Here is a 16,787-nt window from a genome sequence, read left to right on the forward strand (position 1 = left end):
TCAGTTAACTGCATGTAAATACATTTGGCTAGCATTTTTAAAGCTGAATACATGTTTTTGGCTCAGTCTATGAAGTTAAAGTGGATCTCTCTTCTAACAGTATTAGATGTTCATAAATACTTTAAAATAGCTTTGTTACATTGCAAATTAAAAACATGGGTCAGACATAGATAAATATGTCCAAGATAGTTTTTTTTTTTTTTTCACCTACAATATAAATGTAAGCATTTAAGTAGCTTTACAGCTCTGCATTCTTTGTTTGTAGTATGCAGTGCGTAAGATAGCTTTGCAGGAAGGTGTTTTGATTCTGTTACGTTTTTCTTTGTGGCTGTAATATACCCTTGCTGTAAGGAATGTAGGAGTAAGAGAACATTCTTAAAGGTTCAGGTTTGTGAAAGGGCATAGTTACCTAAACCACATGGCTGAAATTTTAGGACTGTACCCAATCTATTTTGAATTGAATAGGGAAGAAGGTGGCAGTGCATTGGGAGGAAAATATTACTATGTTACTGAATATTTCACAATACCACTGCTGTCTGAATTTTGAAAAGCAGCACTCCTCAAATATTCAAAGCCTTTGATCCAGTTAATAGCTCTTTTAAATAGGTGATTGATTCATGTCTGGACGTATATAACCAAATTTGGTAACAATTTCATGTTTGGAAGCCAGTTGAATGAAGAATGAAAAAGGAAAAACAAAATAGTCTATGTTCTCATTTTTGCTTATTAATAGCAGTTTGATTAATGTGTCTACCTAAATCTTTCTTTCAGCTCCTGAAACTCTGATGAGAGCCTTAGAGCTCTTGAATTATCTGGCTGCTTTAAATGATGATGGAGACTTGACTGAATTGGGATCCATGATGGCTGAATTTCCACTGGACCCACAGCTGGCAAAAATGGTTATTGCAAGTTGTGACTACAACTGCTCTAATGAGGTCCTATCTATTACTGCCATGTTGTCAGGTAATAGCAGGGGAAGAGATTTTAAACAAAGTGCAGTTCTTCAGTTTGGGGAGAATTTGAGTTTTCCACATCAAAAATATAAGCCATCTGAATATATTTCTAATAAAATCAGATTTTTTAAGTGGCAGATGGGGATATAGTCAATCATTAGAGGTTGGCGTGTAGACTTTCAGATAAAAATTATTAATGTTAAGAAATTAACGTGCATAAATGGTCAAGCAATTTCATTCTTTAAAGTGTATATGTTTGAGTCAATACAAGGAAATAATTCAGTCTAGTGGAACAGAAATTGTCTTAAGCTCATAGTCAGGACCGAGAATGTCAGCTCAACCACTGTTTTTAAGGCAGTGAAATATATTTCATATTGTGCATTATTCTGCACTTTGACATGTCCTCATATTTTCTTAAGGATTATAGCCCAAGTTACATTAAAAATGCTAACTCATACATGATATGGTACATTTCAGCTTTCCCACTTAATTTAATGACTGAAAGAGTAGTCATTACTTCTAAAGGGAAGAAAGCAAATTTCAGGGAGGATATAGATTTATAAGAGCTAACTTGTGTGCACAGCTGTACTTTGCTGCATTATGTGAATAGCACTGTGTCGTAATAGCTGCTTGTCGAGAGAGATCTCAATGAGAAAAATGTTGTCAAGCAAGCCGTGTATTTCGTTCCTTAGCTTATGTAGAACTGACTTCATTTCATAGTTGGTCTCTCTAGGACAAGCAGCAAGATTTAGTCCTTGTAGAAGTGGGGATGTTATTTATAATTACTGTTGTGTCTTTAGGGTGTGTTATTTTACAAGGCTCGTCACAGTGCAGATGTTACTGGTTACATGCTTAACTTGGATGGTTAGAAAAAAATGCTTCGGCTAAGTTTTTAAATCTATTGTTTTGGTTAAGTCTTACAGTATATTTATATGAAAGTTTTTAAGAACAAGCTAAAATGTTTGTTGCAGAGTTATGATTGTTCAGACTCAGAGCAGATGGGCAGGGCAGAATCTTAGTTTTTTTAATTAATTGGTAGGCTTAATGGCGGCGGTGGTGGTAGGTTGGTGCCTGTCTGTTCCCCCTAACTTTTCCCTACCCACCCCAGAAATACCTACTAAAGAACAGTAAGTCTAGTGTTCTTGTCTGTGGTATTCAGCTGATGATTTGTCTTACTCCTTGTTCTATATCTTTTCCCAACCCATGATACTTCTCTTGTTTTAGCTACGATTAATGTCTTTCTAAATAACTTTTCAAGCCAATTTTTTTTAAAGTTGGTTACTGTCTGGGTATTAACTTCTGCTCTTAAAACAAAGTATTCCTAGTATTTGTAGACTGTTTTCCAAAGTGCTTTTTTAACCATCAGCATGACATATGGTAGACGTGGTACAATTATGGTGCCTTAAGTGTATACACAAGACTGTCTGGCTCTGGATAGCAATCCAAGCATTAATAGTTTGGACTAAAATGAAAATGTGATACCAGAAGAGCAGAGAATAGCATTAGAGAAATCAGCAAATTAAAAGGCTGTAGTTAATTTAAAAGTTATTTTAGAAGAACTGTGGTCTCTTGCTGTGGGATTTCACATACATAACTTTTTCATAGAGCAAGTGTTGTTAATTAGTCAAAACGGTGAGATATTCCAAATTATTCTGCTACTGACTTTTGCTTTTATTAGTCTGAAAATAAAATACTCTATTTCTGCTTTCAAGTACAGAACACAAAATAACAGGGTATTTAGCACCTGCATTTCCATTTTCTTTACTGCATTAGTCTTTCTGATCTGTTACCATGTGAATCACTATTGCAGTGTTTATTTTTTCTGAAACTCCATCTAGTATTCAACTCAGCATACTTCTGAAGTGTAGTGTTTGGGGGGGTATTTTAATAGGAATTAAAAATAGAAACAAAACACCTCACAAAAGGCCCTCGTCTGTTAGGGACAAATGAGATGCAAAGTGTTTGGATAAGATTGGGCTTCAGTTATCAGCAGGCTACTGTAGTTTGAGGCAGATGGGAAAAAATAAAGGATTGGTAACATCTTAGCTACAGAATTAATGCTTACTTAGCATTAATTTTATTGAAATCTGAACTCTTTAGGTTGCATCTGCAGTATGGGCTATTTAAATCTAAGCTGATATTTTTCTCCTGTAGATCTCTAAAGTGAAGATCTACTAACTGTTTTCAGTGTCTTGCTAATTCATATCAAAATTACAAGCCTGTAAGAATGTTGACAGACCACAAATATTATTGTAGCCAATTTAGTTCATGGTCTTCGGTAGCCTGCACCTGGAAAGGGAATGTTAAAACCCAGTTTGTGATTCAAGTCAGAATAAGCCTGAGTCAGACTAATGTGAGAGGATGTAATGACAGACAAAGCTCATCACATTATGATTTTTATTTCAAGTAGTACCAAAGGACGGTTTAACCTTCCACCACTACCGCTACCATCACAATCTTTAGACTTCTTAATGCCTTCATTCACATACGTTTCTGTATACCAGTGCTGATAACGATACCATCTGGGGAAGATGACGTGACTTACTGGTGTGTTCTGTCTAGTAGCAGACTCGTAATAAAGCTAATGTTTGTGTAGACTATTCTAGTGCAGTATAGTTTCAGAACTACCTTCTGCACGCTGTCCATAGAGGCTTTCTGAGAAAGTGAATTTGCAATTACTCTGTTCTGTAATACTAGTTCCTGGTAGAGCTATCAGCACTGGGTCTTGAACCAAGATCTGCTGAGCATTCCAGTATACATAGGCAATCTTGATGGCCTTCAGAATAGATATTTTGATGCCTACGTATAGTTTAATAAAATAATCAGGTACTCTGTAGCTTTGAAACCCTCTTGTTTTACAGATGTGGTTAGGTGTTGATGTACCAAATCAAGGTAGTAAACAGTCCAAGATGCAGTTGGAGGCCATCCTGCCCTGCCCTATGCTCTGTGAACTGACCTAGCTAGGCCTTGTTCCTCTATCTGTGAATGCGTGACTCATCGATATGGGCGTTTGTGTTGGGCCCATACCAACCTTGTTTAGTCCCACAGTGTTTTGTTCGCCCCACGGAAGCAAAGAAAGCAGCAGATGAAGCCAAGATGAGGTTTGCCCACATAGATGGAGATCATTTGACGTTGCTGAATGTCTACCATGCTTTCAAACAAAGTAAGTATGCACCCGTTTTAGCAAAACTACTTGTAATTCTGTGCGTGGCCAGCTTCCGTTCCTGGGTTACAAGGACAACTGATAGGCTTGGGCTTTTTTGTGCTATTCTATTGTAATCTTTAATCTTTATTATTTTTTAAGTATATAACAGTTATTTATGTGCTCATTAATTTGGGAGGGGAGAAGGAAACTGGCAAAAAGATCACGTAATGAACTGTTGAGTCTGGAGACAAGCCAGGCTCTTAAATCAATGTTGGGTAACCTTGGACAGAAGGAAGGAAGCTTTCCCGTAATTAAGAAATATTGGAAGTTTGTTATCTGATACTAATTATAGAAAAACCTGCATAATTGTTTAGTAACTTTTCAGGGAGAGCAGCATGGAAAATACCTTGGATTTGGGGAAGGATGTGTTCCTAGAGTGAAAGCCACTTTTAATCTTAGTTTTTGAATACAGCCAGATATTCCAAATTAAGGCCTTGGGATGGATTGAGAGTCAAAGGGGTAATGCATCATGAAAGCGTAGAGCCATGCAATAAACTTACCTTATTTCTGTATCTAAGGAAAATATATAGTCCTCTGTAGCATAGCTACAAGTATTTTAGCAGACTGAAAAAGAATAAACAGGTGAAGCTGGGCATTCTGACTACAGAAATGGCACGTGTTTTAGGAAGAAAAAATTAGTGTAGTTTACCATGGTTGTAAGTAAAAAGATTACTGTATTCTTAACTACCAGCCAGATTACAGTAGATCAGTAGATGCTGCAGTTGCATTTCTGTAAGTAACTGAAAAAAGCAACAGGCTTTTACCCTGAGTTAATACTCAGTGTGCCTTCCTGTTGCAGCTTTGGTACAGAAATACTGTGCTGAAACATTCCTAATGCTTGTCATTGGGCAGTCCAAAATCAAGGATATATGCAGATTTGAAGTCCACACAAAAGTACTTAAATTAAAAAAAAAAACAAAAAAAAAAAACTGAGAAACTTGTAATCAAAAATTATGACTTAAATACTTGCTTGTCTCTGTTAGCTTTGTAGCTAACAGGATCCAGTATGACTTGAAGTCTTGCATGTTCCTGGAAGTCCTATGCTTTCATGTTCGGGTTGCTCCCTTCTCTTCCTTAATAAAGCCGGCTTTAGATTATTCACTTAAGGAAAATGGCTATTTTATGTCCTTGGGAGTAACTTAATACTTCATAGGGACAGGGTCTGAATATCCCAATACTACCTACTGGAGTTGATTTGTTCCCAAAAATCTGTGGAACCAAAATGTGGACAATTTTAGCTGAACAATCAAGGCGTTTGCTTGGGATACAGGAAATACATCTTTAAGTTAGCTCCAATTAATATTAGCGGTATATAAAAATGTGGAACAGACATGTCTAATTTAAAATATGGTTTGAACTCTGATTTTGCATGGCATAAAGAATTGTTGAGCAGAAAATCAGTTGAACTTTGCTTTTTTAGGAGAGTTAAAACAGATCCAAATACAGTAAATTGGTTTGACACATCTTGTTTTTAATCTGTTGGAAACTGGAATATTTAAGACTTAAAATAGGCAGGAAAATAATTGCTAGTCTTTAAAATCAGTGTAACATTTTGTAAAGTTCGTAAGTCCAAGCTGTGTTGTATAACTTGTGTGGAAATCCCTTTTACATTTAATTGAGTGCATTTTGTCAAAGTAAATTTGGTGGTTTAAGACAAAAGAGTTTAAGACAATTTGTAGGCTGCTTAAATTGAACTAGAGGTCTTTTCCCAGTGCCAGCCAGTTAATGTCTTGATTAGAATTTAGCCAATATGCTAGTGTTGGTATCTTCTTGCAGAATAGGTTTACCTGTTAAGGTCTTTGTGTGTAAACTTTCACCTGCTACCTGAATATGTATCCTTAATGAAGAATAAGTGGTGTCAGTTTTCAAGGTAGACAGCCCTATTTGGAGCTCATCAGTAGTATTTGCACAGTATTTCTTCCCTCTTTTTCCCAACCGAGGTTACTATGAAGTTGTTTTACTTATACTAAATACTTACTTGATTCTGTGAGTACTTATTTGTGTGCATATACACACACAAATGTTTTCAAATGTACTGAATTTAGGTATCAGTATTTTTTTGGAATAAATGGAGGAAGTGTTAACATGTAATTAGACAAATGGGACACAAATTGTTCCCTTTCTGGAATAGGTACTAGTCACACCTCTTTAAAAAAAAAAAGTTAACTTCCACTGACTCCTGGGTTTAGAGACCTATGGTTCTGCTGTCTTTAGTGGATGGAAATGTTTGTGGAATAGTCTTTGTTTCACTGTAAAATTGAGTCTTCTTCTATTCAGTATCAGAAGACAATACAGATACTGTTTATCTAAAACAATATAAAACAGATATGGGTCATCTTAAACAGTTCAAGGATAACAGGAAGTAATATGCTGTGGTACTTAGTTTTGGTTCTACTGCATAATGTATCAAGAGGTTCAGCATTCATACTTCATCTTACAGAATAAACTTAAAATTGAGTGTGAAAATAACACTTTACTCAAATTATGTAAACCTCCTATTTATATACTCTTTAATTGTATGAACTTTATAAAAAATGCAAGTCTTGCCATACAAGAGATTCTAAATCTTGTTATGCCAGTTTTTGTTGTCTTATTAAACTAGCTAAATATAGAGCATCACTTGAAGTAGCAGAGTAGGTAGGGAGAACTGGGTTTCTCAGTGTTAAATGTGCAGTTTTTGTACTTAGAGAATAGCTTAGGCTTGCTGTCTTAACAGATTCCTTACTCGTGTTATCAGTAGTAGAAGCAGTAGCTTGGAGCGTGGAACGTGGAGTTCTGTTACTGATGCTCTGTTCTACCTGTCACATTTACTTAAACTGTTGTGAGGTGCATCGCACTTAGTGTTAGATTAGTATGTTTATGTAGCTCTTAAACAGTTATTCAATGTCTTAAATTAAGGAGGGTTTGGTTTCTCAAATATAATTATATAGAGTCATCTTGTGTATTCATTGCATGTTACTGTTAAAAACAAGGACTGAGATGTTCATGTTCAGTTTTATCTTCAAAAACCTGCAATATAAATTTTTTTCTAGTTTCAGGACAGGTGCAATTTGCAAAATGAATTGATGTGGTATTTTGCCAAAACATTGGTGATTATCTGTATTTTATGTTGGGGGGGTAGTAATTTTCCTTTGTTTAGACCGCATGCTTTCTGAAGACAAAACAATTCGGGCAAGTTATCTAAGGCAGGATATCCACCAAATAGGCCAAGAGCTGTTATAATTTATAAAAGTTTTTTTCTGGTTCATCTGACTGATCAATTGGTTAGTTGTTGTTTTATTTACTTGTCCTAATTGGATAAAATACTCATTTTTTTAATTCATGTTTTTTAATGTTGCAGATCATGAGTCGGTTCAGTGGTGTTATGACAACTTCATTAACTACAGGTCCCTGATGTCTGCAGACAATGTACGCCAACAGCTGTCACGAATCATGGATAGATTTAATTTGCCTCGTAGAAGCACAGACTTTACCAGCCGAGATTATTACATCAATATAAGAAAGGCATTAGTTACTGGGTATTTCATGCAGGTATGTGTGCATTTTTGTAGGGAAAACACTGAGTGTTTATGGGGGTTTTAGTTTTAGTATGGTTGCTATCACTTAAGAAAACTCGATGAATATATCAAGTTAAATTGTATATGGCTAACTGTATTATCACTGAGTCTTTGACAGGTTGGCTGTTACTCAGAAGTAAATTGTTTACTCAGGTCTTGCTTGGAGAAGTTGCAGGCAGTCTTACTAATTTCAAAATACTGTTTCTGGTGTGACCAGTCAGAACTTGACCATTAACATCTAAATAGTTGAAGTAACTTCATAAAATATCTTGAAGTACTTTGTTTAAGTGCAGAATATGTAGTTCTTAAATTATTCATAAACGGATACAAATCAGGGAAGTCTGCTACTATATAAACACTAGTTAGATGTAATCCATATAGAAGGGGAGTGTTTCATTTTTGTGTACTCTTCCATATTCATACCTCATTTTTGAGTTACATGAGTACTGGAGTGTGGAGGGAAGTCTAATCTTGCTAATATGCACTTTGCAAATCATTTGAAACTAACTTGCCATCCAACGAGGGTGGGAGATGGAAGTCAATCTCTGTTACCGCCTGGATGCTTTGCATTTCGTGCCAAGTATGTCTCCAAGCTAGAATTCAGACTTCTAAGACACAGTCCCTATGTGCTGTGTAAATTCAGCATTCATCTCTGGAGCTAGTGGAGTAGTCTGGCTCTTGAAGGCTCAGCGGTACAGAACTTTGGGTGGCAGTGAGCCCTCTTCCCAAAACATTGTGACAATGTTTTCCACAGCAGGCACGTGTTATGTGTCCTGGCAATGTCTTTGCTGGAGCCTGCAGAGTACCGTCTCTGTGCCCTCACTTCTGGAGAACGCAATCTGGTTATCCTGCAGAGGCTGACCAGTGCCCATGGTATTGAAAAATTTTCCATCAGAGTTGCTCATTGAGCACAAAAGCCTACAAGTTGAAAATATGACCAATGCTCTGTGCTGTGCAGCTTAGTGTGGTAAGCGGCTTGACAGGCACTCATTTACTGTGCCACATCCTGACTGGGACATGGGCTCGGGCACTACTGATGATTAATGCATGTGCCCACCCCCACGGAAGCAGTTCTGTCCCCAGGGCTAAGAAGCCAGCTAATCTGTAGTGTGAGCATGTTTCCTGGCTTTCGGAAAATGTCCGCAAGTGCATTCTGCTATAATGTAAACAGGAGATTAAAGGTTAATTAAAGTATTAAAATGGTTCTGAAGGCTGCCTTGATGTACCCCTTCAGACATGCAGGCTGCTCACTGCTCAGTCCATGTTTTTGTGGCAAGTTTTCCTCATCTTTCACTGGGGACACTGCAGCATGCGTTCCCACCTACACGGTTATTCTGTGAATATTTGCCAGAGAAAGAACAGCTCTGCCTGACCGTCCCTGTTGGGCCCCAGCCGGCTGAGGCAGATCTGATTTGTGCAGTTGTGCTTCTGCTTGGTAGGCTATAGTTGTTTGGTTGGACCTGTGAAGATGTCATGTCCTTGGAAATTGCTGCACGGTCATTTTTTTGTCACTCAGGGTGAAACTTTTCATCTAAAGGATGCTTTCCTTTCGTGGCAGTGGTTAGCTGTTAGCACGGGTAGTTTTTGGTCTGATGTTATGTCAATTGTCACGTGCTGTGACGTGTTGTGTCGCTGAGTACCAACATCATGAAATCAGAAGTGTAATGCCTCAGTGTTACCGGTGCTAGGTGCCTTACCTTCTTCAGTTTTGTGGCAAGCTAAATCATCCACCTGACTAGGAATTAAATTCCTTAATAGCCAGGCTGCTTAATCTCATGCTCTGAGAGATCTGGTTCATCTGTGATACCCTGGCAGAGGCTTCGTGTTCCCGACAGGCCCACCGCTTGGCTGCTGTTTCATCTGTGTCCTCTTGCTAGAGGCAAGAAGGGTCTGCTCTAATTTTCCTCTCTCACCCTCCCTCTAGGGTCTTTTTCTCCACGTAACTTGCTTTGCAAATTTATTCCATATCATATTATGGAATATAAATAAGATATTATTTATATCTTGATGTAAACAGTATGTAATTTTGTCATCTTCAAGGCAGACCTGTTGAGGGCATTTGGAGTCAAAGCCATTTCAGCTGCTTCCCTTCTCCTTTGATGCGTTTGAGACCGTTCTATTTTGAGTTTCTTTTGCTCTTTAACCTCCGTGACAGCGTGATACCTGACCTTGGCTCTGAACCTTCTCTCATGAATTCCGTGTTGCTTTGAGTAACCTTCAGTAGAAAATTGCTCATAAATGCTCAAAAGAGATGTTATTTATCTGTGGCTGAAGTACTGGAGTTTGCATGCCCATTGTGCCCTCCCTTTTGTGGCTGTCCAGGCTCTGGCATTCAAGGGCTCCTTCTCAGAAATCCTGAGTAACAAACCGCACACATCAGTCTCTACCTGCTTGGTACACAACATGCACTGAACTCAGAGTCTGAGCATCTGCAGGGCGTGTGCACCTACAGCAGGTAGGCTGTGCAGGCAAAGTAGTAGGGCCTGTAGGCAGCACGTGCTGGGCAACTGCATTCCTCAAGCTCCTGGGCTAAAAAAAAAAACAGAGCATGAAGTGGGGAAAAAAGTAGCAGCTGTTGTTCTTGAAGTAATTTTTGGCTGTATTATTTTGTGCTTTAATTGCCTGCTGTTCTAAAAGCAGTCATAAAATTCTGCTTGTGTCCATACTGTAGAGATACCTGTAACTCATCAGGGCCTGTGGCTGCTGTCTGACAGTGCAGGCCTGCAAGATAGGACCTGTGTGGTCCAAGAAGTTAAATGTGAGCTGATTGGGCTGGTAATTAAAATCTCATTCTTGGCACTACTTTGTATAATTGATGTATGTTTTGAAGACTTTACATAATCAGATTCCTACACTAATAGAAAGGTAATAAAATTACAACATGAAGATGGTCCCCAGTGTGCTTAATGATATTCCTTTCTCTCAAGTTATGCAGAATAAAACTTTTTAATAGCTTCAGAAATGCTGTTGCATGATGTGGCAGCAGCCATTTGGTTTATAGTGGCGTTCTTTTCTTCAAGAAGGACAAGGAACAGTCATTTTTCTAAACTAACAAGACTAGCCTACCAAAATTAGTAGCCTTAAATCTAGTAGTTTCCTACTTCTGTTCTTGCAAGCGTATTTGGCTTTAGAGTGTTTGACACATTTAACAAAAGGTACCTGGTTGAGCCCTGTAGCTCCTGTGATGTGATGGATAGTAACATAAACACCCTTAAAAGTTTATGGGTGGAAGGGAGACGTAGTTCGTAACCAAGTTGTGACAGCCTTGAAGCTGGTGTTGGAGAATTTGAACTAAAACCTTCTGTTTGTAGCTGTGTTGATAGAAGTGTTATAATTGTCCCTAAATTATCAACAGGTGGGTTTTCTCAGTCTGCAGAGTAGCCTGTTACAGGAAGAGATGTGTGCGTTGGTTTGAGTCTTTATGATCCTTTTAGGGCATGCTTATACTTCTGGGGAGACCTGGTAGCAGCATTCCAGAATGTCGGGGGGCCTATGGAAAGCTGGGGAGGGACTGTCAGGGACTGGAGTGATATGATGTGGGTTAATGGCTTTAAACTAAAAGGGTTAGATACAAGGAAAAAATGGCTTACTATGAGGGTGGTGAGGCCCTGGCACAAGTTGCTCAGAGCAGCTGTGGGTGCCCCATCCCTGGGGGTGCTCAAGGCCAGGCTGGATGGGGCTTTGGGCAGCCTGGGCTGGTGGGAGGTGCCCCTGCTCATGGCAGGGGGATGGAATTACATGTAGGTGATCTTTTAAGGTCCCTTCCAACCCAAACCATGCTCTCACTCTGTGTGTATCTCCATATGTTGTATAGTCAGTATTGTTAATAACTCTCACCTCCCTCTGTAGCCTCATTCTCTGTTCAGGTAGCTTAATTCACGTGTTTTATGCTAATACGTGATAAGTTCCTCGGGAATCTCAAGGCTCAAGTGTGCTCCATTAGCCATTGAAAAATGACCTTACTAGATAGACAAGCTCAGTATGATTCTTTAGTTTGTGTGGAAGCTTTTTTTGTACTCTGGAAAAAAAACACATCATTGAGTCACAGAATGATTGAGGTTGGAGGAGACCTCTGGAGGTCAGCTGCCCAACCGCCAAACCAGGCTTCTGTGAAAACTGAATTGGAAAAGTGTCCTATTTCAGAGCTTGTTTGTCAGGTCCCCCCTGTACCTTGATGTCTTAGCATCCATTAGCAAGAATCTTTTCTTGGTTAATTGTTTAATCTTCAGAGCCAGTCTGCCATTTGAAGTCCAGTGGGAGAGATCCAGAGGAAGTTTCTTCTCTTTTTAATCTTACTTTCTCTTTAAGCAAGCAAATGTCAATGTGCTTTTTTTCTTTTTTTTTGCAGCAGAGTAACTTGTTTTAGTTGTCCTAGAGATACGAACTTTGTGGGTTTTGTATTTTTAAAGATGCAGTCTTATTTCCTGAAGTTAGCTAGCCAAGATCGTGTGTCAGCATGGTGTTGACTCTGTCCCCTGCTCCCTGTATACATTTAGGATAAAATTCACCTCTGCCTCTTCTTTCCATCCTTTCCAACTCCCAGCTCCCAGGCTTGCCTCCTGTGCTGGCCTTTCCATCAGAACTCCATGTCACTTGATTTAACTTAATTAACTAAATAAAATAGCAGAAGACAGAATTCTCTGTCAGATCAATGGGTTACATTGACTTGTTGAAGGGTCGAACAAGCAACGGAGCCTTACATCAGGGAGGGATGGGGTTATGTATCTACAAGCAGGAGAAAGGAGGAGAGGTGGGAGTTGAGATCTTCCTTTTTGGCCTCAGGGAGTGACCATGCTGTATTTTACAGGCACTGAATTGCTTGCAAGCCACAAGCCGTGGGTGCAGAGGTGTGTGTGTAAGTTTGTATGCTGTGCGCTGGGTGTCCTTGTGTGCTCCCTTATGTCAGCCTTGGTGCTTGCCAGAGCCCCTTCTCAGTTCTTTCAGCATGGTAATCTGGCAAGCCGCTTGCGCCTTCAGAAAAGAATCAGGATTATCTTTGTCATCTGTGCTGGAACAGCTTGGTCCAGGAGAGAGCAGGGACATGCAGTAGCTGGTAGTTGGATCCTGTTGCTTGCTGTGGAGCCATAGATGGCTTCACTGTGCGTGCTTTGTCACAATGCTGCCATCACCGAACCCAAAATTCTTCATCAATTTGTCTGCTAACAAGCCTGCTTAATAGTAAAACAAATACAGTAGGCTTCCTATAAATCACAGTAGTATGGAACTGCTTAAAGGTGACTGATCCCTGATAGCAGTGCTTTAATTTTTTTAATTGTGGAGTTATTCTAGTCCTGTTCATACTCTGGAAATTGAGAACTAACTCCATTGTTCTGCAGCTCTTTTTGTTGATATGCTTAGTTATGTCAGAAGCTTTTTACTTCAGAATTGCACAAACTAAGAAACACAAATTCTTCTGTGGATAGAAACAAGATAAAAAAGGAAGTGGTAGTATGCATTTAGGAAGACTAGATGCTGTGACTTCACTGATTTTAAGACATATGAGTGAGATTGACATGCTAAAGGTAAATTGTATTGGTTTACATTTAACAGTACACCTAAAATGGATTGTTCTGTCCTTTTTTTTTGGGAAGAAAAGCAGCTAAAACACTCAAAGACTTGTATACGTATCCTTTAGTTCTGAGCTGAAAAATGAAATTGATTTTAAAAAAAAAAACAAAAAAACAAACCAACAGAACATGCATAATCCAGCACCACCATGTGTGCTATTACTGTGCCAGGTCTGAGACAGATGAGTTACTTGTCTGCTCTGTTTTGCAGCTACGCTGCTATTTAATTTTGCAAATGTTGGATTGAGTTGGATGAGATTAAGCCTGAGTTGTTGTGGACAGTGTGCTGTTAATCTCCATTTAAAAGAGCTTCTGTTGGCTCTCCAGAGTTGAAAATAAAGTAGCAGTGTAATATCCAAAGTCTTGGGTGAAAAGATCTGCAGCTTAGAGGAATATTGTTTCCATCACTAAAATGCCTTCTAGGTAGGAATGTTACAGTGCACCAGAGAGGTGTGCTGTTTAAAGGAAATAATTTGTTACAGATGTGATCATGTCCTGATGTTGAGTTTGAGGTAGCTGTTGGCTTTAGAAATCCTTGGGTTTTAACCTAATAGGTGGAATCTATCTTTTGAGGAGGTGGGAAAAAAAAGTGAGATATGTAGGAATTAAGAAAACGAAGAACACGGTATGTATTACAGAAAGCAGTTAAGGATCTGATTTAAAAATTGGTATTGCAGACATCTCTTTTTAGCCATTGTCCTGCTTAATCTTTTTATGTTTTTTTATGTATATGTGATGAAGTAATTACTGGGGTCATCTGGAATTCCCAGTATCAAAAGGTTAATTTTAGTTACCTGTGCCGTTAGATTAACTGCTCTTAGAGAGAACATCCTTCTGAGGGTATCTGACTGCTTTACCAAATCTTAATGAGCTAGGTATCAGAACATCTCGGTGAGGCAGGCATTATACTTCACAGGGCGAGAAGCTTGGTCAGAGAGAGGTTAATTGATTTTTTTTTACCAAGGTCACAGCAGAAGTGTGTTGCTGAAACTACATTTTTCATCTCTGAAGCTCGTGCTGGAACAAGACTGTTCTTATTTCTGACATGCTAAGCTTCCCTTTCTTACTGGACTGACACCTTTTTTTTTTCAGGCTCACTGTGTGAGAGGATTTGCAGAATAATACATGCAGCAGTAAAATTACAACTGAAACACTGCATTAATAAAAACTTTAGAGGATAACATTGCGGCTTACTGGTCCCGCTAGAACAAATTAAGTGCTTAAAGTAGTTGTCCGTATTAGACCACACTGACTTTGTTCAATGTTAACAAACCAGTCCAATAAATACCCCCTTCCAACACTTCTGTTGGTTTCAGGGCTGCTGTTGTAAATAACGATCCTTCTCTTTGGGTGATAGCTGTCTTGGCATGCTGCTTGAATTGGTTATTAGCAGATGCACTCAGGGCAGTGAGCAAAAACATCTGGCATCTTGATTGTGTCTATTTTTAAGAAGTGATTGTTTGAAGTGGTCAAGTCATGTACCAAGTTTAGATGAGGTTTGAAAGTTGGGACAACACTTTGGATGAAGCACTAAAACCAGCCAGCTTGAAATCCCTTCAGCTCAGCTGTAATAACGAGTGGCTCTCTCTTTACTAGGTGGCGCACTTGGAGCGAACAGGGCATTACCTAACAGTGAAAGACAACCAAGTGGTGCAGCTGCATCCTTCCACTGTCCTCGACCATAAACCAGAGTGGGTGCTTTATAATGAGTTTGTCCTTACAACGAAGAACTACATCCGGACATGTACAGACATCAAGCCGGAGTGGTAAGCAGAACAGACCTACTGCAAAGCTTTTTTTTTTTTTTTTTAAAGTTGTGGATATTCCTTTCACTGCTCATGAATCCAGTATTAAAATAGATTGGGGAATGGTGATGGTATGGGCTTGGGAATTTTTGGATGACTAAACGTTTCGTGGATATGTGTTCCTGTTTTGGGAAGCTGTGTGCAAAACTCAGATGCTTGGGCTCTGTGTGCAGTGTGGAGAGAGACCTTTGACTTCAGAACTGTTTTGTTAGTAAGTCAGGTGGGGGGAGCTACTTGGTGGTACTAGGTCTGGGAGTATGTCCTAGCACCCACTTGTGTACCTAAGTTAAGAGGTGCCTCTCTTCTCAAGATCTAGAACCTCTCATGGCAGTAAGTGTCCGCATTTTTTTGGTAAAGATCTGAGCTTCAGTACTTTCTTAAGATATGGAAGATGTGGTAATACTGGTACAACCTGCCTTGTTGTAATATGGTTAGTCACTAGGCTGTATGTGCAGATCTCCTCTGCAGACAGTGGAGATCTGAATCCTCTCATCTATCTTGAAGGTTGTACTGTGAAGTTGTAAGCTTGGGGGATACGGGAGGCATTTCAGCTGCTGTTGAAATTTGCATAGAAAGAGTTTAAAGATTTCTAAGTCAGAAAACACAACAAATAAGACATTTTCCTTAGTGTTTTAATGGAAAATATGGGCTTGAATCCTTCCTCAGAAATCTTTCTGAACAAGCACAGTAAAGCCCAAAGCAGAATCATATAACCTTTTTGGTTGAGTTTTTAAGCTTGAAAGATCTAAGAATCAACTTTTAGTCTTGCACAAACTGATACTTAAGTGGGCTTCTGTGACTTCTGGACTTCGGCATTAGCAACAGGTCTGACTGTGTGGGCTGTTACGGTGTGTACCGGAGCAGCAGTGTGGTCTGTAAGGGACACGGCTGAACAGGAGAATCTCGTTAGACTTAAGCGTGTGCTCTTTTGCTGTGGTCTTGGGCACAGGATGAAATTTAAACTGAAATTTAAATGTGTGTGCATGTGTTTAAACTTTCATTAGCCTCTGAAATGCAAGACAGGCTAAAAACAAAGGATAATCTTTGTTTCAGTAGTGGAGTTCATATAGGATGCATCCCAAAGTTGGAGTACTAGTAACAAACTTTTCCTCTTTTGGCAGGCTGGTGAAAATTGCCCCTCAATATTATGACATGAGCAATTTTCCACAGTGTGAAGCAAAGAGACAGTTGGATCGCATCATTGCCAAACTTCAGTCCAAGGAATACTCACAGTACTGAATTTATGCTTTGAACTGAAGTTATTCAGAGGACAGCTTTAAAAGATGAATGGATTCAAAGTTCAAGTTGTGCTCTTCACTTTGGTTCAATAATGGCCTTTTATTTGAAAGCTTTTTAATTTTTCTTTACAGTAAATATTCCATTCTGATTTCATAAATTAAACATTTATGCCTCCCTTTTGTGTTGACACTGTAGCTCATACTGGAAAAGCTGATCAATGTTTTGCAGTTTATTGAAAGTAGTTCTATATATAACAATGTTATAAGCATTTCTTTAGAAATGGTTGAAAATGCTTCTAAAAATGTGATTATCGACCATGGTATGCATGATCGTTGTAATTGTTGACATTCCTTTTAGAAGTTGTGAAATGTTACAACTTGTGCTTATGTAGACACAATCTTCGGCTTCAGTACAAAGGTACTGACTTCAATAAAGTCTATTTATACTAATTTTGTGCCACA

At 38.9% G+C, this 16,787-nt stretch overlaps 1 protein-coding gene across 1 annotated transcript in view; it reads left to right on the top strand.

The window, feature by feature from the left end:
- The window catches only part of DHX15 (DEAH-box helicase 15), a 45,238-nt gene extending 28,451 nt beyond the window's left edge, over positions 1 to 16,787 (top strand). The window contains exons 10-14 of the mRNA XM_032186134.1: positions 772 to 963; positions 3,994 to 4,116; positions 7,499 to 7,689; positions 14,879 to 15,048; positions 16,209 to 16,787. Of these exons, the coding sequence (XP_032042025.1) occupies positions 772 to 963; positions 3,994 to 4,116; positions 7,499 to 7,689; positions 14,879 to 15,048; positions 16,209 to 16,326 (794 nt within the window). The 3' untranslated portion in view covers positions 16,327 to 16,787. The remainder of the gene's footprint in view (positions 1 to 771; positions 964 to 3,993; positions 4,117 to 7,498; positions 7,690 to 14,878; positions 15,049 to 16,208) is intronic.

The sequence above is a fragment of the Aythya fuligula genome, chromosome 4 (assembly GCF_009819795.1).
Source record: "Aythya fuligula isolate bAytFul2 chromosome 4, bAytFul2.pri, whole genome shotgun sequence".
In the NCBI taxonomy this organism is placed as follows: domain Eukaryota; kingdom Metazoa; phylum Chordata; class Aves; order Anseriformes; family Anatidae; genus Aythya; species Aythya fuligula.